At 49.1% G+C, this 24,560-nt stretch overlaps 1 protein-coding gene across 1 annotated transcript in view; it reads right to left on the bottom strand.

Moving 5' to 3' along the window:
- The window catches only part of Coro2b (coronin 2B), a 114,146-nt gene that overhangs the window by 41,826 nt on the left and 47,760 nt on the right, over positions 1-24,560 (bottom strand). The window contains exon 2 of the mRNA XM_005347799.2: positions 19,144-19,344. Coding sequence (XP_005347856.1) covers positions 19,144-19,344 — 201 coding nt within the window. The remainder of the gene's footprint in view (positions 1-19,143; positions 19,345-24,560) is intronic.

Raw genomic sequence — 24,560 nt, 5'->3', positions numbered from 1 at the left:
CCCTGTCAGGTCTGCCTAATGGCATCTGATAATTTAAGGTACTGCTAACTTATAACATTTAATGAAGTTTCCTGCATATACAAATACACCTGTTTGCAAATACAGACAGGTGTGCCTCTTTAACAGGCTTCATAGTTCAGCATTATTAGGTTTCAGGTGTATCCTAAAAGCAATAGCCTTTTGCTATGACACCAAGATATAAATCTGTTCCAGTTCTCTTACAGATACTACACAGGTTCCTGGAAAAGTTCTACAGTGTATCAAAAATCAGGTCTGGTAAAAACTAACAGTCTCCAGAGCCTATTTTAACCCCAGCCTGTTTCAAGCATATTTACAGGTCGTTCCTGGTGCCTGGGCCAAGACCAACTTACAAAGCAGTCTTCAGACAATGCCAACATCTACACCAGCTCCTGGGACTTCACCATTGGTACCATCTCTCCTGGATCAAGGACACCTGCCAACTAGAATCTGGTTTTATCGGCTATTGTGTCCCATCCCATGGCTAGCCCCATTTCATAGGGCCAATAATAACGATATTTTTTTCTCCTAGCCACCTGCCTTCTCATCTCCCTCAAAGAGCAGCTGCCTGAGGACACCAGGATGACAGCAAACCGCATGCCGCTCCAGTCACACCTCTCTCTGAGCGTGAGCGCACCAACTCCCAGCTCTCCCCTCTCCCACATCACCCCATGCCTGCAGGAAGTAGCCAGACTTGAGCTGATGCCCCTATATTCAAGAACTCTGGGATGTTTGATGGAAAATGAAACCCCAGCCCTCTATGTCCAAGGAGTCTGGGATGAGTGATTGAAAGTGTCACCCCAACCTCTCAGTCATCCTTGGGGCACCAATGGAGTACTAAAGGAGCAAACTTTAGCAAATCCATTTCAAGCCCCCTCCCCCTGGGAGTTGCCTTCATCCAGACTCCACCTCTGGGAAAGGCCATCAAATGCTAACCCCTCCCCAGGGAGGGTCAGGACCACTCCCACAGGCTAGTTAGGCTATTTAGGCTCAGGCAGGAAAAAGGAATGTGTGGTCGCAGGTTTTACATGGTCTCTCCCTCTCTGTCCCTCTCCTCCATCCTGCCATGCTCCCAATCACCCTGGAGCGCTGCATTTATTAAACACGGGCGTCTTTGATTTGGTCTGATCTGGTCTGATTGAAATTATTTTGCGTCGGCGGAGAGGCCCCTCTTAAGATTATACCTAACAGCAAGTTGGCCTGGAAAAGGCAGGGGAGGACATGAAGTGGGGAAGCCCAGGAGAGCTCAGTCTCTGGGCTGGAGTCCAGGACAAGAGAAGCAGGAGGTAAAGCGAAGAGGGGCTTGGTTTAGAAGTAGGGAGCCTTGGGGACTTCAAAATAATGAGTGACCCTGGACCAGAAAGTGTTGTCTGAGGTTTTCTGTCCTGCCTGGTTCCCACAGTCGTTAGGTCCCAAAGAAATCACACAGAAGTCTACATTAGATATAAACTGATTGGCCCATTAGCTCAGGCCTCCCATCAACTCCTATAACTTACCCATTATTCTCGTACATGTTAGCCACATGGCTCAGTACCTTCCTAGGCGGGGTAGGTTACATCTTGCCTCTTCGGTGTCTGGACAGGACTGGGGAGGAATGGGCTTCCTTCTTCCCAGAATTCTCCTCTTCTCATTGACCTGCCTCTCTACTTCCTGTTTGGTTATTCTGCTTATACTTCCTGCCTGGCTACTGGCCAATCAGCATTTATTTAAAATGTAATTGACAGATACAGAATTGTCCCACACCAAGAAAGGGGCTGTTTGTATGGGCTATGCTGGGGACAGGGAGCCAAGCAAGACTCCCCCAACAAGGGCAGTGTTTGCCCAAGCAGAGACCCACCATCTTCCTCTGGGGAGCAATGAGAGTCATCAGTTTAGCTACAGTGATGCTGTAGTTTCTGGCAGCATGGCCACCAAACCCACATCCTGACTAAAATGCATGTGTGTTTTTATCCATTCATCCACCTATTCATCCACCCTTCTATCTACATACCTATCTATCAATCATCTTCCCTGTCTATCCAGTCTTCCATCCATCTACCTACTTATACTGTGTGCATATGTGTGTATGTGAGTGTATTTAGTGGATGTGCGTGTGTGTGCTATATGTGCACATGCATGTGATGATGCACACATGGAGGCCAGAAGAGGATGTCGGGCATCTTCCTCTATCACTCTCCATTTATCCCCATGAGACAGGGTCTCTAACTGAACCTGGATCTAGGCTGGCAGACAGCAAGTCCTAGCAATCCTGTCTCCAGCCCTCAAAGTGCAAGTGCCAGGGTTATAGGTGACTATGGCTATACCTGGCTTTTTTATGCAGGTGCTGGTGATTCGAACCCAGGTCCCAATGCTTGCACCCCAAACCTTTTACCCATAGAGCCATCTCCCCAGCACTGTGCTTTCTTTACTAACTTTTCTGAGTAATTTTATGCAGGATAATTGCAGTGGTCTATCAGGTATGTCCAAACTGGAGCCCCAGGGAGCCAAGGATGACTCTGAAAGCAGACAAAACATTATGAAGGTATCTTTCGTGATTTAATTTTTATGCAACTCAACTGGGCAACTCTGGGCACTTTTTTAGATGACCACATTGAGTCTCAGTGTCAAGAGGCGGGAACGGCTGTGAGGCTCTTGTCCATCACAGGGCTGGGAGAGGCACAGAGCTTGTCTGTGTTCCCATCACCCTCCAACACCAGCACCCTCCCTCCATGCCTGCACCCTCCCTTCCCTCACAAGCCATCAGGAGTTCACTCAGGGAAGCTAGATGGACCTTCTCAGGCCACTTCCCTGCCGTTGGGATTCTGCCAAGAGAATCCACTGGGGAGGAACTGAGGAAGGGACATGAACGAAGCAAAGGAAGTTCCCACCAGTTGCCAGGAGAGAGCTGATCTTCTGGAATATCCTCCTGCCTCTTCCCCTCCCTTCCCCCTCAAGCTGTGCAGAAGCTTAGAACACTTCAGGAAGGGGACGGCTCCTTCATCTCCTGTCACCCCATCTTGTCCTAAATCCAGGCTCTCTTCTACTTCTGATAGCATAGCCTGATGACTCACAGTGGGCCAGGTCTCGTGGCAACCACAGGAAATGTCCTCAACGAAATGTTCTGTCTTGAAGACCCTCCCTCTGGGAAGGGGTCAAGGTTCATCCATGTAGGGGATGGAGAGAACTGGCTCCCACACGCTGACCTCTTACCTCTTCATGCATACAGCGACACACACACAGTCACACAAACTCATGCAAATAAATAAATACGTGTAATAATAATTATAGAAAAAAAAAGACTCTGCCTCACTTTGAACACATGTCTGTCTAGCACTGCCAAGCATAGAAAGTTGTTTATGGTCGAATTTAGGTGGTGCTTACTATAAAATCACTCAGATATTGCAGTGTGCGTGAAATGTCGATGGTAAAATGTTGGGATGCAAATCAATTTTTCTCACCCCAAACTGCCTAAAGGGTAGATAAAGTATAGCGATCAAAGTTGGGAACAGGTCATCACCCATAGTGCAAGACTTTGCTGGAGGTGCCGGCCAGTGCAATTAGAAAAGAAAAAAGATAATAAAAGTTATGAGAAGAAGCAGAGCTGCCCCTACCTGCAAATGCCTGTATCCCTTGAAAACTTGAAGGAAACCACAGAAAATCATTATAAACAATTGGTATATCCTGTGACATGATAACATTAGTGTATTTCCACCCGTGCTTTTCAAAGATGCAGTCATCAGTGAGTAGATATACCAATGAAAGACAGCAACATGGCAAATGCAGGGAACAAGGAATATGTAAGACTTACATGGGGCTAAGAGTATGAGGACCAAAGTTCAAATCCCCAGAACCCATGAAAAAGGCCAGATGTGGCCACATGCAAGTTCCAGATTTACTGAGAGACCCTATCTCAAGAGAATAAAAGGAGCCAGGCAGTGGTGGTGCACGCCTTTAATCCCAGCACTTGGGAGGCAGAGGCAGGTGGGTCTCTTTGAGTTCCAGGCCAACCTGCTTCAGGACAGCGAGGACTACATAGAGAGACCCTGCCTCAATATATATATAATCTTTCTTTGCTTACCACAGTGTTAGAAATACATTGCTCTCTGTGTACTTCCTGGGAGAAAGCACATATTCCTGGCACTATCAACACAACAGTAAAGATCCAGTCTCAGGCTAGAGAGATGTCTCAGCTGTTAAAAGTCCTTGCTCTTACAGAGGACCTGGGTTCAATTCCCAGCACTCACATGGCAGCTTACAACTGTCTCAAGTCCCAAAGTATCCAGAGCCTTCTTTTGACCTCCGCAGGCACCAGGCACATCCGTGGTACACAGACACACATGCAATAAGTAAATCTAAAATGAGAAAAAAGATCTAGTTTCCACATCCATCTCTATACCTGCAGAAGGAGCATGCCCACAATTATTCTCTGCCATGCCATGATGGCAAAGACTGGCAAATGGTCTAATCACCCATCAGTATGCCAGTGTGGCTGCCACATGATATACATGTAGGCAAGGGAGTCTCCCACTCAGAAGAAAACAGAGGGGACGCTATTGCTATTTGGTGATGTCCAAGGTATACAATCTAGAAAGAAGGCAAGACGCAGAGAGGACAAGATGTCTGCAGGAGCTCCTTCACACCGGGCAGCCACATATCCTAATAAACCCAGGGCAAGCTGTACATGTGATAGGCTCTGCTGCATGCTACACTTCAGTCTATTTGGTGGTCACATGGTGCAGGCTGCTGCAGCTGTTGACCTGCTTCACCGGGGAGTGCTGTGTGCAACTGTGAACAAACTTCCAAGCATGAACTATAATTCACATTGAGCATGTGAAGTTAAAAAAAACTTACTCCCCCAACTTATTTATTTGTTTACTTTGAGTGGTGTGGGCATCCATGCCATGGTATGAGGGCAGAGGACAGCTCCCAGGAATCACATTTCTCTCCTTCTACCATCCGGGTTCCAGGGGTTGAATTCAAGTTGTCAGGTTTGGGAGAAAAGCCCCTTTACCTGCCGAGCCTTCTTGTCAGCCCATACATGAAAAAACTTGAGTTGAGTTTCTATAAGAAGAAAACTCTGCATGTGTCCTTGTGTGTGACTCTCTCTCTCTCTCTTTTGTGTGTGTGTGTGTGTGTGTGTGTGTGTGTGTGTGTGTGTGTGTGTGTGTAAATCTTAGGGAAGACACTGATGTGAGCAGACAGGGTTCTGGGCGGTGGAACTCCTGAAAGTGGATCCTCGTGGGGAAGGCAGCGCAAAGAGAGGGAAGATCCAGAGCAGGCACAAGAAGTGCCTGCAGCCGAGCCTGCAGGCTTGAGTTAGGATCCTGGTACCCACACAATGGAACCAATCCCTGCGAGTCTGACCAAGTGGGCTAACCGGACCTGGGACTGTGGGTCCCTTCCTCGCTTGTATGAGACCTGGATGAGAAAGGGCAGGAGATAGAGCTGACATGCAGGAGCCAGCAGACTGGCACTCCCCTCCTCCAGGCTGGAGTCTAGCCCTGGCTTGGTCCACACCCCCACTGCCCCGAGGGAAGGCAGGAAGGAGGCCCAGATGGCAGGCGTGGCCCAGGCCCCCAGCCAGACTCACCCAGCTGTCGCTTTGGAGAGGCCCCTAACCAGCCCTCCTCCACTCCCTTGAACAATTGGGAACCAGCCAGCCTGGCCCCAGCTGTTCTTACTCAGCCGTCCAGGGTGCCCACACACCCACACTTCTGGGCTTTGTCTCTCTCAGGAGGAGGAACACAGATTCCTGGATGTCAGAGACTGCAAGACCTTGGAGGACAACCACTCAACAGCTCACTCTACGGATGAGGGGTCCTGAAGCCCGGAAGGGACAAAGGACTTGCCCAAGGCTCCAAAGAACCTGACAGAGGAGGCAAGCTTCCTGACTACCACTCAAGCTTTGGATCTTGGGACATTGCCAGGATATGGGGCCCTTGCCAGCCATGCTGCCCTTCCACAAGACTTCATCTAGGCAGTTCTGCTCGTCCTTGGGTTATTGAGTGATGTCCTGTCTGAAATTCTGTTCGTCCTTGGGTTACTGAGTGATGTCCTGTCTGAAATTCTGTTTCGGGGGCCTTTAACCCAGGTGGGTCCACACACTCCTCACTGAGGCCCTTGAGATTTCTGAGGAAAACTGAAGTTATATTTTCTTAAACCTGGCCCTTAACTCTCACAATTCTTTGTTTATAAATATAAGGAACAAGCCCCCATGGGATTGGCAGGCCCAGTAATCCAGTAATACTTTCTTTAATAGACAGCATGAGACAGCCAGGTCATAGTCTGCTATGGCCTCAAAATACTGCTTATGCTACCTGCTATTATCCTTCCTTCCTCTCCTCTCTCTCTCTCTCCCTCCCTCCCTCCCTCCCTCCCTCCCTTCCTTTCTCTTGTTAGCAGAGGTAGGGATTGAACTCACAAACACTAGGCAAACATTTTACTACTGAGCTATGCTCCTGCCTCTTTTTTTTTTTTTTAAAGATTTTATTTATTATGTTCTGCCTGCATGTTTGCCAGAAGAGGACACCAGATCTCACTATAGATGGTTGTAAGCCAACATTTGGTTGTTGGGAATTGAACTTAGGACCTCTAGAAGAGCAGGTAGTGAGTGCTCTTAACCTCTGAGCTATCTCTCCAGCCCCCAGTTTGAAGCAGTACAGTTAAAGCTGCACCCTGCCTGTTCCCAGGGCTGGTCCACACATAACAGCTATTGTAACGGAACCTGTTTCTTCTCTTTATGTGATTTATGCCCTTATCAAGTTTGCTCTATGGAGGGATCTATAACTTTTTTAGAATGCCCGAGGGTCTATGCCTGATTCCCACTGGACGAGGATGGCACCTCATACGGCAGGTCCCTGGAATGCTCATGTCACCTGGGTGCCTCTAAAGACACGAGTGAGTTCATAAAGCATTAGGTCTTGAGTTCAAGCCCCATTGCCCACATGATCCCACGTGATCACTAGGTGTGGTGCTGTGATCCTATGATCCCAGGGCTGGAGAGGCAGAAATAGGAGACTCCTTATGTCTTGCGACCTAGACAGTTGAGCCTGAGCATCAGCGTAAGATTCAATGAGAGATCCTGTCTCAAAAAACAACAACAACGACAACAAAGGATGGAAAGCAGTGGAGTAAGATACCTGATATCAACCTCTGACATACATGTACATGTGTAGGTGTACACACGTGAGCATACGTGCAACCTCTGCCAAGTCTCTCACCTCTCAGGCCCCTTGCTGTTTCCACACACCCTCCTCCCCCGTGCTCCCATCTTCCTCCTCCTGTGTTCACCTGAAGACTTACTTGGAAATTTAGGCACAGGTTGCTTAGCAACTAAGATCAAGGTCTTTGATGAGTACAACTTGGGTAGGGGTGGGGGGGGGGAGAAGAAGCAGGGACCCTCTGGGAGCTGATGCCGCAAGAGCCAGCATTTATTCTGAGACTGTGGACGCAGTGACCCATTCTTCTCCCCCACAAGTCAAGACAACTTTAAAAGCCCTGGGATGGAAATGGGGGCAGGGGTGAGGAGGGACATCCAGAAATGGAAAGTGCCCCAGGGCTAGCCTGGGTTCTCAGGGGAGGCACACAGGCAGCCATTGTTCACTGACAGAGAAGGAACAGTGTCTTGCTGAGGCCTCTGGATCCCACTAGACCCTGAGAAGATGTTTCGTCCCCTCCCCTCCCTACTCTTGCACATCCTAAGTTGCTTTTGTTCCTCTCTGGGAGGCGGAACTGAAAATGCAGAGGCTCAGGTGGAGGGGAGCTGTGTGTGCATGCACGTTCTCGGTCCCCCTCGCCCAGGGGCCTTGGGAATGGATACCCCACATGGCCCATTTCACTGCCATCCGGAATTTCATCAGCAGCTCCTTTGGGGCTCTTGACCTTGTCCCCATGGAAGAAGCTGTTCTCATCTCTGACACCTTCATTCTAAGATCTCTTGAGAAGTGACCAAGGGCAGCATTCCTGGGAAGGGGCCAGAGGGTGCCCAGGCACACCACGCACATTTGGTCACAACCCATCTCTTAGGGGTCAGAATTTTTCCCAGCTGTGAGGGCCCTAGACAGATGACCACCAGGTCCCCCTCTGAGGATTGAGATTCTGAGGTGCACAGGGAGGACCCTGTGGCATCAGGCCAGCTCAGAACGCAGAATCTCCAACTCAAGTCAGTTTCAGGGAGGGTTGGTCTCCATCTGCACCAGCTAGGCTCTGGGGGGCCCTGGCCCCACCCCCTTTTCTCCCACCCACCTGGAGTTTATCTTACAATACAACTGAAGCTCTGGCCTGACAACTGCGCATCCAGAGGCTGTGGTAAAATTAAAGCTAGCGCTTCTGTGCCTTATCCCACGTACGCAGGCAGGGGTACCAGCAGGCCCCCCAGAGCCTCCATCTCCGGTACCCAGCTACAACAGCCGTGACCTTGAGGCCATCATACCCTCCCTGCAATTCCCCTTTAGACTTGTGTGTGTGCTTCTCCTCCGGACAGGTGAGCGCTCACAGACAGGGGTCCCAGGGAACTGTCCCAGGAAGACAGGCCTCTACTTTGCTGGCTGCAGGCTTTAGAGGCCATTGCTGGAGAGAGGTGGGGGGCAGTCAGCAGGAGCCCTTTACATCCCTGTAGCTCCTGGCCATTGAGTGCATGCTGTGTGGTAGACTATGTGCCAGGCATCTTATGTAACACCCCGAGAGACAAGGACCGTTAGAGTTTCACACACGGGGAAACTGAGGTAAAGCGGCTAGGGTTGTACAACTAGAGGTTGGGACTATGATCCCCAAATGCCTCAGAAAGTGGGGGGGGGTGAGCAGATCAGACTAACAAGGGGCGTTGTGGTGCAGACTTGAGGCCTGGGCAGAGGGAGCACCCATTCACAGCCTGATTCGGTACAGCAGGTTCACAGCCCAGGAAACCCAGTGCTATCGATTCTAGATGCTGGCTTTGTGGGGAACGGAAGACCTTATTGGACCAGGGGCCAGCTCTGCAGACTGGACTCCCCTGAAAATCCACCAGCTGTGTTGCATCCCTGGCTTAGAGACCCCCAAATCCAGAGAGTACCATATCTCATAACTTTGAAAGAAAATGAATTGGAGACATTTCCATTTCCAAGCAAGGGCTTATCTTCTTCACCCCCCCCCCTTTTTTTTTCAAAAATAAGCATATATTCTTCCAAAAAAGGAAAAACCACAAAGCAAGACTGTCAATCTCAGGTCTCAGACAAATGGAATGAAGTTAGGACTTCTGGTACATTCTCTCTCTCTCTCTCTCTCTCCCCCTTCCCCCCAAAACTCCCCTTTCCCAAAGTCATCTCCTGTACTCAGTCTGTCACAGGCTTTGAGATGCAAATTGCACCAAGTGGAAGGCGGTTTGCAGAACAAAGATGACTGAGGAAAGATGGGAAAAATAGATTTGGAAAAGCTCTCTGAATTTCCTAGGAGAAGGGGGAGGGGGGGGAAGAGGGATGTCTAAGTGGGAAGGAGTTCAGAGCTGATTTCAGGGGAGGGTGGAGCAGCAGGAAGGCTGATCTCACTGTAGTCCTCTAGGCTGGGCATCCCAGCATGCTATGAGCTGTGAAGCTGCCTGGCTCAGTGATTTTTGGACCGAACTCCATAGTATAGGCTGCTGCTAGGTCAGCAGGCTTCTGTAAGGGAAGAGAGGGACCATGCATCTAGGACAAGTCTCGGGTCAGCCCAAGGTGCCAGGTGTGAACCCATCCAGAGCTGGTCTCTTGCCACTGTGCAAACTAGACATACCCTCACCACCAAGGCAGCCAACGAGACTGTGAACTCATGAGGATAAGGGCTTGGTCTTGTTTACTTCCATCCCTGGTGTGGGAATTAGTTTTTTCTTTGTTTTTGGCAGGGTCTTATTACGTAGACTTGGCTGGTCTGGAGCTCACTTTGTAGACCAGGTTGGCCCCAGATTCACAGAGATCTGCCTGCCTTAACTCCTGGGATTAAAATTCTGCGCTACCATCCCCTGGGCAGGAGCTGTGACTGAAAGAGAGTGGGTGCTGCATCAGCATTTGTTGGTGGTTCTTAGATGGGTGGATGGATGAGTGTGTTGGTAGATGGGTGAGTGGATGGATGGGTGGGTGGGTAGATGGATGGGTGGGTGGGTAGATGGATGGGTGGGTGGGTGGGTGGATGAATGGATAGATGGTATAGCCATATGGTGAATGGAGAAGCAGGCAAGTGCTCTAGGAGGGGAAACATAGACTATCTGTAGCTAGGTTTTGGGCTGGCAAAGGTCTCACAAGAGTTGGCATTTGAGATGGGTCTTGAGAGAGAGCAGCTGTCTTTGTCTGCTGTCCAGCACTGACTTGCAACACTGGCGAGGACAAGTTTGAATAGAGCGGTGCTTGTTAGGAGGGGACAGAAGGTGAGAGCTACAGAGAATTCTATAGAACATGGAGTCCATCCTGACCAGTTTGTGGATAGGAAACCCAGGGCGTCAGAAAGGTAAGTGACTCCAGAGATCACACAGCAGCTGAATAGCATGTCAGAGATTGGGACAGGGTCCCAGTCACCATCCTGAACAACTTCTCCAGAGCTCTGCTGTTCTCAGACTGCCTGGTGGATTTGTGCTTCCTCCAGAGATCAGAGACAAACAAAAGGTAAGAGATGGCCATGGAGCCAGGCACAGTGTGCTATGTCTGTAATCTCAGCACTTGGGAGGTAGAGAGAGATAGGAGTATCAGGTTACAGAGCTGGCTCTAACCTAACTCTGGCTAGTGAGACCCAGGTCACAGGTCGTGGGATGTGTTTCCCCGATACCCAAGACCAGAAGGAAGCAACTTCTCTGCAGGCTGAGCCATGGCAGGATGGGCAGGAGGCAGGGAAGCTGTGAGTTTGACCCCACCCAGGGGTGAATAGCAGCTGAGAATAGACAGTCAGAGGCTCCAGTGTACGGAGGGTGCAATCACACCTCATTACTTTTCCCCACTAGTGGGAGCACTAGATACTTGAACTCAAATGCTCATCCACCTGATAAGAGGTGATGCTGAACCAGATGCATGACCCACATGGTCATACCCACCCCCCAGATCCACCTGTGGGATACCCATGGGGCCTTTCGAAGATCAGACCTGGTAGCACCTGGATCCAAGATCCCCAGCATGGTACTGAGGCCCCAGGCCTTGCACTGTGGCTAAAGGAATGAAGTTAACTTGTCTGGTTTCCTCTTCAGGACCCCTTCCCCGTCTCTCTTTGACCAGTGGCGCCTTCGCGTCATTCCTCCACCTGGTCTCCTCGCCTCTGGCCAGGACATGGTAAAGTCTCCCCAGAGTAAGAGTGATAGGGACATTTATATTCTGTAGAGAGGCTCAGAGAGAAGGCTAACAACAGGCCCAGAGGGACACCACCAAATTTTGGAATGCGTGACCAACTGCCTCTGTTCTGGTATAGAATATACAAGCTGGTGATGTCATGGAAAGGTGTATTGAGATTTGGGAACCAGCGTGGTCTGGCTTCCCCAACCGCTGGCTCTCAGGATAGACAGCAGTTTAAAGAGTCACTTCCTGTTTCTGATCAGTGGCTTCTGTAGAGTCAGGCAGCGTGAGCTCTGTATTCCAGTCACAGGAACAGATGCGCCTGCAGAAGTGTCCCTTTCTGATCCTCTGTGAAGTACCCAGCCGTGCATCCGGGAGAGCTGGGGCTTTAGATTCTAGCTGTGCTACTCGTGTGCTGCAGCCTGGGGGAAACGGATCCCTTTGTGCTTCTGTCTCCTTCTCTGTAAAATGGGGAAACAATTGCATTTTCCCAGGGTGTTACACTCTCAAAAAGTTCCCAGGTGACAACTGCACAGTTCCCTCTTGGCCATGGGAAGGAGCTAGACACTTGACGTCTAGGCTAGGAACCACTTAGTGTTTGGCAAGGACCTGTGCTTCCAGCCCTGGTCTTCTCTGGGTTTGGTTCAGCCCTGGGGAGTGCAGAAAGGAAGGGGAAGGCACTGGGTGGCCGGATGGCTAATGAGGTTCTGGGCACAGTGCCTAGGTTCTGCAATATTCATAAGGCCACGGCAGCCGTGCCAGGCAATCAGGGCGCTGACTGCTTGCCCATCTGCAACTTAACATTCCGCTCCTTAGAGGCGGGAGCTGGTAGCTGCATGTTAACTAAGAAAACATCAGGCGCTGGCCACCACAGCAGAGGCTGAGCAAGAACCCAGGAAGACTGGCCACTCCTCCAAACCCACCCAGAGCCAAAAGGACCTGGACATCAGTATCACAGCACTGCCGGGCGTGGATGCAGAACTGGGAGAGCTGGCTTTAGTCAACTTCTCTCCTGGCCTGGAAGCTGACCTCAGGCCTAGCTCCTGTGGTCTCTGTAGCCTCAGTTTCCCCACATGGAAGATGGAGGTGGCTCCCCGAATCTCTAAGTATTAAGTAAGATTGAGTTCATTCCTGCCATTACAGCTGTCTGCAGATTTTGTGAACAGGGCCTGTCTTTGTCCTTTGTGAAGGTCTCCTGTAGTCCAGGGTGGCCTCAAACCTGCTACATAGCCAAGGATGACCTTGAACTTCTCCTTCTCCAAAGTGCTAGGATTAGAGACATGCACACCCTGCACACCCTGGGATGGACCAGGGCCTCCTACAAATTTCTGAACCTTCCTCTTGTAAACAAACACTGTCCCAGCTGATTTGTATTCTCCGCCCTCCATGTTGTCCCCGCCCCCAACTTGATGCTTTTTCTACACAGAATGCGTTAAGTCCTCATCATAAAACAAAATCATGAAAAAAGAAGAAATTTAAAATGTAGAACTAATCACCTTTAACACTGACTAATGTTCCTTTGGCCTTCTCTAGATACATAAGGATTGTAAATGAGATCAAGTATGCATTTCCTCTCAAAACAGGACATGACACAGTTTTCTCTCATTAATGTCCGTCTGCACGTGTGATTTCCAAATGTGACCTGGGGTCTTTGGGGGCTCTTCAAGACCTTTCCAGGGACCGATCAGATGTCTTAGCTGGTTAGGGCACTGGCTGTCAAACCTGATATCCCCAGTTTGATTCCTGTGCCCACATGGTGTCAAGAGAGAACCAACTGTGGTAGGTTGTCCTCCGACCTCCTCGGAGTGCCACGGCACTTGCTGTCACCTCTTGTGGTGGTTTGAATAGGCTTGGCCCCCATGGACTCGTGTGTGTGAATGCTTGGCCTGTAGGGAGTGGCACTACTAGAATGTGTGGCCTTGTTGGCGTAGGTGTGTCTTGTGTGAGGAAGTGTGTCATTGTAGAAGCAGGCTTTGAGGTATCATATAGGCTCGTCATGTTCAATGTGGCAGTCTCCTTCTGCTGCCTGCGGATCAGTATATAGAACTCTCAGCTCCTTCTCCAGCACCATGGCAGCTGCCATGTCCCACCATGACGATACTAGACTGAATCTCTGAACTGTAAACCAGTTCCAATTAAAGGTTTTCCTCTATAAGAGCTGCTGTGGTCATGATGTCTCTTCACAGCAATAGAAACCCTACCTAAGACACCTTCCATAAATAAATAAAACATTAAGTAAAACTCAAGACCTTTTCAGGGGACCCATGGGGCCAAAACCACTTTGGGCACAGCACCCACGTTCCATCCTGCTTGTCCAGTCTCATGAGCATATGGGATTTTTTAACTGATTTTATTGAGCTCCACATTTTTCTCTGCCTCCCCTATCTTCCTCTCCCCTCCCCTTCAACCCTCTCCCATGGTCCCCATGCTCCCAATTTACTCAGGAGATCTTGTCTTTTTCTACTTGTATACGGGATTTTTAAAGCAATTTCTCTTGTGATACTGCCACAGGCTGACTACAGAAGCAGATGTGAAAATCTAGCCCCTCCGTCAGGCCAGAGGAATATTAAAAGGGATTTTGAAAAGTAGAAAACAGTGCTGTTTTTCTCATTCGTTTTTTAAAATTTATTTATTATGTATACAATATTCTGTCTGCGTGCATGCCTGAAGAGGGCACCAGACCTCATTACAGATAGTTGTGAGCCACCATGTGGTTGCCTGGAATTGAACTCGGGACCTTTGGAAGAGCAATCAATGCTCTTAACCGCTGAGCCATCTCTCCAGCCCCTTTCTCAATCATTTTTTTTCAGTGCTGGGAACCTAACCAAGAACCACCCACACTAGGTGGACCCTTTACCACCCGGACCTGTCCTTAAACCCTCATTAACTTTTGGGGCTCTAGAAAATACTATTTCTCACTAAAATATTATTTTTCATAAAATATCTATGTTTTCCAGGGGTATGTGAAATGAGTTTCCTATTACTTTAGCTCACTGATACATATTTTAAAGATTTTATTTTTAAAGACAGGGTCTCCTATAGCTCAGGATAGCCTCAAACTCACTATGTAGCAGGGAATAACCTTGCTCTTCTGATCCTCCTGCCTCCTCCTCCTGAGACCTGGGAGAATCACAAGCCTGAGCCACCATATTTGGTCTAAGCGGCACTGGATCTTGAGACCAAGGCTCCGTGCATACTAGGCAAGCTCCCTACCAAGTGAGCTGCCTCCCCAGTCCAAGATGACATCATGTTTGTGATGAACACACCATGATGACAGATGTAACCCAGGTAAACGAAAACCCTTCAGGATTCCTCACCACCGAGAGATGTGGAAAATGACCTGGAGACTGCGGAACAGGGCCTGTCTGCGTGACCACAGAACCCATGAGAAGGGAGTGGTGCCACCTGCTTCCTCCGTGATGGGCCGGCAGGGTTTAGGCAAATTTTCACTATTACAGTACACCTGTGAATCCAGGGTACCCACTGCATGGTGGATCCTCAAGAATATGAACAAATGAGGTTGAGAGGGTGTGTGTGTGTGTGTGTGTGTGTGTGTGTGTGTGTTTGTGTGTGTGCCACTGCTTCCAGGGAGGGCTACTTCTCTAATTAGAGCACAGAATTTAGAAGCTTTTAAGCAATTTGTGATCATTGGAATAAGAATGGCCCCCATAAACTCATATCTTGGGGTGGAACTCTCTGGTAGGATTAGAAGGATTAGGTGTAGCCAGACTGGAGGAAGTGTGTCAGTGGGGGTGTTTTTTGAGGTTTCAGAAGCTCGTGCTAAGTCCAGTTCTCTCACTTCACTTGTGGATCAGGATGGAGCTCTCTGCTCTGCTCCAGCACCACGCTGCCTGCCAATCACGCTCCCTGCCATGATGATCACAGACGAAGCCTCTGGAACTACCAGCAAGCCCCCAATTATGCTTTCTTTTACAGGGGTTGCCCTGTGTTTCTTCACGGCAATAGAACAGTGACTAAGACACAACTTTCCACAGAAGTTTTTTTTTTTCTACTGATGAAAATAATAACAACAATACTGGAGGTTAAAAATGCTGCAGACAGGCTGGGCACAGGGGCACACACCTTTAATCCCAGTGCTCAGGAGGCAGAGGCAGGCGGATCAATGTGAATTCAAGGTCAGCCTGGTCCCCATAGCACGTTCCTGCCCAGCCATAGCTATATGTAGTGAGACCCTGTTTAAAAAAAATTTTTTTTTTTAAAGTTGCAAACATTTGAGTGTGTGCATCTGTTAGAGACAGGGTCCCAGTGTAGCTCAAGTAGGCCTTGGACATGTGATCCTCCTGCCTCTACCACCTAGTACTGGGATTCCAGATATGTGCCACCATATCTGATATTTTCTTTCTTTTTTCTTTTTTAAAGACAGGATCTTGTCATAGTCCTGGCTGGCTGGAACTTAGTACATAACCCAAAGGCAATCATGGGATAACTCTACTTCCTCAGTGCTGAGACCATAAGCTTCTTCCACCACACCATCTGCTAACATTTTAAATACAGCGAAGACGATTTGCCCGAACAGCATCCTGAGGTGGAGCGCTGGCAGCTGTGAGAGGTGAATAGGCGTCTCCCAGCCACCTCACTCACTCTATCTCGCCGAGAGCCCTGCACACCTGTTCCCCACATCCCGCAGTCCTGGGCACTTTCTGTTAAACGTGTATCCTCTGTGAATTGCTTGTGCATGTCTTTTGTACACTTTTCTTCTGTACTGTGCTTTCTGGACTCCCTATGTTCCAGAACACACACCTTTCATTTGTTATGCACTGAAAATGTTCTGCTCAAACACATGGTTTCCTTTTCATTTTGTTCAGGCATCTCATTGTGGCACAGGAGTTTAGTTGTTTGCAAATCTATTCTATTGTATCAATCATTTCCCGGTTGGTTTGGGGAGACGCTTTGACAAACCATGCCTTTCCACATAGCATGGTGTTCTCCTGGTGCCAGCGAGACGGCTCAGTGGATAAAGATGCTGTGACGACCCGAGTTCCATTCCTGGGACCCAGATGGCAGAGGGAAGGGACTGACTTCTGAAAGCTGCCTTTTGATCCTACGCATGCACCACGGCAATATCCTACCCCCCACCATACACATATGTACGCATGCAAACACACACATATAAACATATTATACACACATTACACATATACATGCACACCACATCCACATACATACACATGTATACACACATACTGCATATACCACATACACACAGTGCACACATCACATTCATACACCACATACATAAATACATACACCATACACACTACATACATACACATACACCAAACACTACACACACACCACAACACACCAAATAATACACACACCACACACACACTGCATACACATATCACATAAATACACACATACACATATACCATTTACATACACAAACACACTACATATACCACATACATACACACATACCACACACATTGCATACATACCACACACACGCTACACACACATCACACATACACACACCACATACATACACATACTATACACACCAAACATTACTCACATACCACAAATACACATACTCATACCACATACTCATTCACACATACCACACACATATACACACTCACCAAACACTACATACATACCACACACATATACAACACACACATACATATAAACCACACGCATATACACAGACCACATACACTCACACACATATACACACTATTCACACACACATACACCATATACACTTATACATATTCACCACATACACACATATCACATACATACACACATATACATATGCCACACAATACACATATACCACATATATACACATGCCAAACACTACACACACACCACATAAATCACATATACATCATATACACACCACACACACACAAACACACCCTTAACACTACTCACTCATCACACATATATATACACCACATACACACACCATACATACAAAACATACACATACCACAGACCACATGCATACACACACACCAATCACTATACACACTACACACACATATACAACACACATATCCATATACCACATACACACACCAAACACTACACACACCACACACACATGTACATACCATATACATACAATACACAAATACACATACACACATACACTCACACACACACCACACACACATATACACACAACTAACACATCACAATACACACATACACATGCACCACACACACAACACACGTTACACATACACACACCACTCACACACATATATATACCTATATACACCACTCACACATACACACACACTACATATAGAGCACACACATTTACATATACATTATACATACATGCACACATACAAAATAAATATAATTAAAAAAATATTAATTATGTATACAATATTCTGTCTGTATGTCTGCGGGCCAGAAGAGGGCACCAGACCTCATTACAGATGGTTGTGAGCCACCATGTGGTTGCTGGAAATTGAACTCAGGACCTTTGGAAGAGCAGTCAGTGCTCTTACCCACTGAGCCATCTCTCCAGCCCAATAAATATAATTTTAAAATTACTATAAAAACCTTTTTAAATGCCTTCCATTCTTTCCTGCCACCTGGCACTCTTCTTTCACTCCGCCTCTTTTTTCTTTCCTTTGATAAAAACCTCACTCCTGTACCTGCTCCAACCTCCCAAAAGCTGGGATTAAGGATGTGTACCTCCTACCAGGCTCTCTCCCCTCTCTCTTCCTCTCTGCTTTCTCTTGCCTCTGCCCCATTTAAACATTTATATCTTGATTCCACCTAGAACTTCTGCTGTACGAGAAGGCACCGAGTGTCGGCTTTTGTAAGTCATGAAGTAGAACATGACGTGGCGCATCAGTGGGCTTGTTCCATGCGTCCCAGGGGCCCAAAAGCCTGCACAACTGCCCGGAGCTGAGCTAGCTCCCATAGCAGGGAACTGAGGCCATCTGGTTTGGAAAGAAAGGCAAGCTGTGTTTCAGAGGTCCATAAGCAAAGCTGCCAACTTCACCAAGGAAACAACAACCCATCCCTACTGCGTAGCTCACCAATGACTATCACCAAGACACCCCTGCGGGGCCACTTGAGGCCCATGTGGCCAGTGCAGGGAGAGGAGTTACAACCTGCTTTAGCAATACAGGGAAGCAAGAGAGACACACGTAAGGAAGGCCTCCTGGCTGGCAGATGTGAAAGCCCATACCTTCAGCCTCTACATCCCTGCTCCTTAGGCCCTTCTGAGGTCTAGTGCTATCCTCATGACCACTGTAGCTGACCCTATGGTGGGAAAGAGGATGTGTCCTATGCAGTCCCCAAAGCTGTGCCCCCTCTGTGGGAAGAAAGCCTGGAAATTGTTCCCCCTACCAGCTGACTGCATTTTTCTCGAACCAGTGTTGCTTCTATGAGCACCTCCTCCTGGAGCCGGGATGAGTCAGGCCAGGAACAGGAGCTCAGGCATAAACAAGTAAAACTGACAGCAAGCCCTTTGCCTGGGGCTCGTGACCTCCCACAGGCCTCCTGGGACTGTGCCTGAATGGCTATGGTGTCAAAATCGCAGCCATAAGCTTTGTGGGTTTTAACCTGCTGCAGTCACGTAAGCAGCCCCCGTGGTGAAAGCCTCCAGGCAGGGAGTGGGCATCAGGACCCAGCAGATGGTGGCCAGCCTCAAAGCAGAGGGTGGTTCCGAAGTGTACAATATTTTTTTGCAAATTCCAAAGTACCCATAGATGTCTCGGCTTTCCTCCCATCTGTACCAAAAGGACACAGACAGAACGGCAGAAGTCAGGCTAGTCCCAGATACAGTGTTCCAGTCCTCCAAGCCCATCTAGATGCAGATCTCAGGACTCCCAGGTCCAGGCCTGCCCTCCTTCAGAGTCTCAGGGGAACCAGGGCCACCTACCTGCTCCAGGGGGATGACAAGAAAGGAGCCACCTCCTGCACTCTCGGTGACTATGGCCAGGAAGCGGGCATTGACTGCGCAGAAGTGGTTGTCGTGGACGTTCTTGGTGATGGGGATCCCATCAAAGCAGTGCTCCCGGTTGGCCACCTTCCCGTACACGTTCCGGAACTTGGAACTGCGGTACTGCGGTCGCCAGGACATCTGCAAGGGACCGACAGAGGCAAGTTTAGGCTGACTATCCATGAAGCAGCTGGCCAGGGTACTGGAGAGTCAGAGATGCGGCAAGCAAATGGTCCCTCAGGCTCACCTTCATGGGGGATGAGAGGTGACAGAGCCGCCAAGAGCGTGGGGCCTATTGTGTGCTGGCTGCTTGCTTGAGAGGGTCTCTCTGACCCAGAGCCCAGCAGGAGGATGTTCACAACTTTCCTGTTTATTGTCCACATGCCCAACACTATTCTGGAAAGAGTACTGGGTCCTCTCACTACCAGTGACAATGACATGGGACACAGTGAGCCAGCCACGCACACGTGATGGTGTCCTGACTGCCCAAACTCATTTCACTCAGCACTGGATGTTAGGTAGACTGAGTGTCCACAAAGACAGAGGACAATGTCAGCGGCAGGGGTGGGGGCGCCCCTTATGCTCAAGGAAGGAAGTCACTACATTTCCTCATGGCCACCATCACCACCAGCATTGTTACCGTCCACAGAGAGGTTAAATGATTGGCACAAGGCCACACAACTGAGTATGCATATGGGAAGGCACTGAGCATTGAGCCTTCTGAGTCTGGAATGAAGTCCTCAACATGTGACCCAAAGATCACCTATATCAGAATCACTGAAGATAGGGGCGGTCTCTGAATTCCTGTGTCATTTCTTGAAGATGCAGTTCCCCGGGTCCCAGGCTGGGTCTAGCAATCCAGGGCAGTATTTTATGAGTCGGGTCCAACACTCAGTATGCTGACCCAGTTTCCCTGCCTACCCCTAAATGACAGAGAAGCTCCCTGAAGCTTGAGAGTCTTGTTCTAGTAGGATCTCCTCAGCCCTCCCTGCCCACTGTCCACGGTCTAGCCTCTGATTAGTCAGCAGACTTTACTGTTGATACATGTGGAGGGTGAGTGGAGGAGCCATGGCATCTATGAGATAGTGCCTCTTGCAGGGAAGCCCTACCAATGCAGGCATGAGCCCAGCCAGGGCACACACGGCAGGCACTCGGCAATGGTCCTGTGTAGTGACCACAGACCTGGCTCACAAACTCTGTACTTTATCTTAGCCAAAATGTCAAGAAAGAATCTTTATACTTTTTTTTTGAACAGGATCTCATATAGCCCAGGCTACCCTGTAGTTTAGAATAACCTTAAACTCTTGATCTCCTGCCGCCACCTCTTGAGTGTTGGGATTACAGGTAAGCGCTACAACACACCCAGTTAGGAGACAAAAGGATCTTAACATGTACCTCTCCTTGCTGTCCTGGAACTCGCTCTGTAGACCAGGCTGGCCTTGAACTCACAGAGATCTCCTGCCTCTGCCTCCCGAGTGCTGGGATTAAGGGCCTGTGCTAGCACACTTGACTAGGAGATGAAGTTTTTAAATTTAACTGTTGTAGGTTTATTTTAATTTACATTAGAAAAAAATGGTGGTGGCGCACGCCTTTAATCCCAGCACTTGGGAGGCAGAGGCAGGTGGATCTCTGTGAGTTCGAGGCCAGCCTGGTCTACAAGAGCTAGTGCCAGGACAGGTTCCAAAGCTACAGAGAAACACTGTCTCGGAAAAATTAAATAAAAAAACAAAACAAAACACATATTCCAGACTCTTGATGTCACTAATACTTTGTGAATGAGTGCTAATGAGACTAAAAAAAGAAGAAAAGAAAGGAAAGATCAGTTAAAAAATAAACATGATGTGAAAAATATAATGTGGGCCTGTCACCTGCTTAGCCACCTTCCTGCCAGATAGAACATTCTAGGTTCCACAGTTCCATAGGGAGGTGCTTGTGTTTGCCCATTCTAGCTTTGTCCAGTGCCATTCTGGTTGGGCATGCTCTTTTTTTCCTGCCCAGCCACAGTTCAACCTCAGGGCCAGCCTCATAGCTGACCTTAGACCCCTTCTTGCTGCTGATATAGCCCTCAGCCCAGGGGGCCAGATTCCTCTTGGCGACAGCAGGAAGAGGGACCAAGGCCTTCTGATCAGAGCTGAGTTCCAGCAGTTCTTCCTGGCCTGCCCAGCAGGGTTCCACACTCAGGAAGCCCTGTCAGGTCCCTGGGATGATGGAGGCCCAGCCCCTCCCACATCCTCAAGGGCACCCAACCCGGTACAAGTGAGAGAACTCAGAAAACCTCCATCTCCAGTGCCTCCTGTGGCTGGGTCCTGGGGCCTGCTCATTTCCAGTGAGGACCACATTGTGAGACCTCCTACGGCTTCAAGGGAAGGGCAACAAGCCTAGGCTGGAAGCTACGCAGACCTAGGTCCCAGTCTCATCCTTCTGCAGATCAGCTGTGTGCTTGGACAAGACTCTGAATTTCTGTGCCCCCTCCACCTGCTCTTAGAGAAGGAAGGCTAATAGCCCCTCACCTCCAAGGACGTAGGCAATCAGTGCTGAGCTGCCCAGCTCATGCCCAACACAGAGCATATGCACCTGAGTCTCCCACATCTGAATTTACCCCCGCTACTCCAGGGGAGCCCTCAGGGACATCATCTCAGCTGACATCACCTCCACCGACGCCTCCCCACTTCTTCTCATTCCCCCTCCCCCGTTCTCTCCCACTCTCTGTCCTTTCCCTCTCTACTGCCCCAGCCCCCAGCTCTCAGCTGCAGCGATAGATAAGAAGTCTATGTGATGGGCTCTTGATAGGCATGCTAACATGCTGCCTCTTTCTCCTCTTTCTAGAACATGTAGCCCAGGCTGGCCTCAATTTGATATGTAGCTCAAGATAACCTTGAATGTCTGGTCCTCCTGCCTATATCTCAAATGTCCTGGGATTGCAAGTATAGGATACCTCCCCCAGTTTCTGCAGTGCTGGGGATCAAATCTCGAGCTTCATGCATGCTAGGCAAGCACTCTACCACCTGAGCTACAAACCAAGCCTCTACCGTTGTATTTCTTCATTTTCTGATATGGCCTCTCTATGTAGCTTTGGCTGGTCTTGAATTCTCCATGTTTGGCCAAACAGAGTCACTTTATAAACAAGGCTAGTTCACAGCTGAGGCTAAAAGCTTAGCTAGGCAGATCTAAAATGTGGTCCTTGCCTTCTGTAGGGTTTGGGACTCTGTGTTCAGACATCCTCCAGGGTAGGGGGCCTTCCTCTTGAAGGGTGATAATTTCTGGGAGTCTCCGAGCCAGGGCACAGCAAGGCTATGTGGTTATGGTCATGCAGACCTAGGCAGGAAAACCTTCCAAATGATGGAGATGCCATATGTGCACGTAGGAGAGGGACATCTGTGCTGCCCAGGGGACAGAGGAACAATGCTATCTCTCTGGCTCTATGGTCTCACACTAGTCTATCCTTTGGTCCCTAGGGCCAGTGGGGCTTCAAGCTGCTGCCCCAACAGTGAAGGGCTTGGCTCCCTGTCACTTGGTAGTGGAAAGAAAAGGAGGGGAGCTGATAAGGTGTCCCTGAGGAACTTGGCGACAGGGCTTCACTGCCCCTTCCCCTCCCCAGGAGATGACCTCTTTGGATCACCACTAAGAGGGGATGGGAGGCTTGCTGGTGGGAGCTGTGACATCTCTGTAAAAGGAGAGAGGAAGCATACCTCAGCACTCTAGATAATACGAACGCTTTAGTACTGTCAATCATAAGGAGGAAAGTAGGCACTGCATCGCCCTGCCCACAGGGAAGCAGGCGCCAAGCCACGTGCCCAAAGCATGTTCCTGCATGCATATGCGTGTATGTGTGTATGTGTGTGTGTGTGTGTGTGTGTGTGTGTGCGTGCATGTGCACATGCTCATGTGAGTCACATCTCCTCCTGAGCATTCGAGGGGCCTCCCAAGCTGAAGGCTTTGAAACTGGAGCAGCAACTTTCTGATTGAACTTCATGTTGTTGAGAAAAGAAAGGGGCTTTGTGTGAACACCCCTCTGGTAGCCCTCGGAGTTCCCTGCTTGGCTCTCACTGCCTTACAGGGATACTCTGAGTTAGCAAGGAGGGGGGGCCATCTTTATGATCCTTGGCCAACAATTCCTGGGTAAGAGCCGCTGCTCTCCTAACTCACAAGGGGCACAGCCTCATCCTAGGTGACTATGGTGTGATCCACACAGCCTTTCAGCTCAGAGTGCCACTTGGAGAGAGTGACTTACTCTGGGAATAGCAGGGTAGTCAGCAGCTCCCCTTGAAGGGCACACTGAGCCAGGGCTGGCAGCAGAGGCAGGAGATGCAGCTGAGGGAAGAGGGTGGAGGAGAGAGGGGAAGGGACGATGAAGGGGAACTGACAACTTTGTGTCTTCATCTTTGCTTGTTTGTGTGAGTGCATGTGTGAGTGTGTTAGCCTCTGGTATCATTGCTCAGGAGCCATTCACCTTGCTTTAATACACATACACATATATAATATAAATATATACATTTCCATCACATATATATATAATATAAATATATATTTATATTCCCATTTTCATGGTGTGTGTGTGTGTACACCTGTAGAGGCCCAAGGTAAAATTATCCTTCATGGCTCTTTCACCTTATTTAATGAGACAGGATCTCTAAATCAAACTCAGAGCTCACCAATATGGCTTGCTTCCCTGGCCAGCTTTCTCTAGGGATCTTCTGTTTCTGCCTTCCAAGTCTAGAATTACAGGAGGCCCCCCCCCCCCAATCCACCTGGTATCTACATAGGTACCTGGGATGCAAACTCTGGTCCACACACATTCGCACTGATGGCTGCACCGTGCCCTGAGCGAGAGGTCCTGGCTGTGTAAAGAAGCTAACTAAGCAAGAGTGGAATGGGCCAGAGAGCGGCGTCCTCCTTCTGCAGTACTTCTGTGTGAATCAAATTCCTTTGTCGGGGGTAATGTGTGTTGAATAGCAAGCAGGCCTGGTTTCAGGCTCCTGCCCTGCCTGCCTTCCTTCCCGATGGCCTGTAACCCAGTAGCTGAGGGAAACCCTTCTCTCCTCTAAGCTGCTTCTGGTCACAGTGCTGGTCATGCAACAGAATGAAACTGGAGCACTGCCCTTCTGAGAACTAGTGTCCCCTCACCCTGAGAAGGGCGGGGCTGTTAAAGCAATGTTCAAGCACTCCCAGCTCTGACGCCCCAATTGGGGGTGTGCAGCAATGCAATAGCCCAGAGGCAACAAGATTTTAGTGCAAGAAGGCCTGGCTACATCATTGAATAAATGGGACCTCCTGAGACTGAGAAGCTTCTGTAAAGCAAAAGACACTGTCACTAAGACAAAAAGGCAACCCACTGACTGGGAGAAGATCTTCACCAA

The sequence above is a fragment of the Microtus ochrogaster genome, chromosome 5 (assembly GCF_000317375.1).
Source record: "Microtus ochrogaster isolate Prairie Vole_2 chromosome 5, MicOch1.0, whole genome shotgun sequence".
NCBI classification, from domain to species: Eukaryota; Metazoa; Chordata; class Mammalia; order Rodentia; family Cricetidae; genus Microtus; species Microtus ochrogaster.
This window is presented reverse-complemented; position numbering and strand designations above follow the sequence as displayed.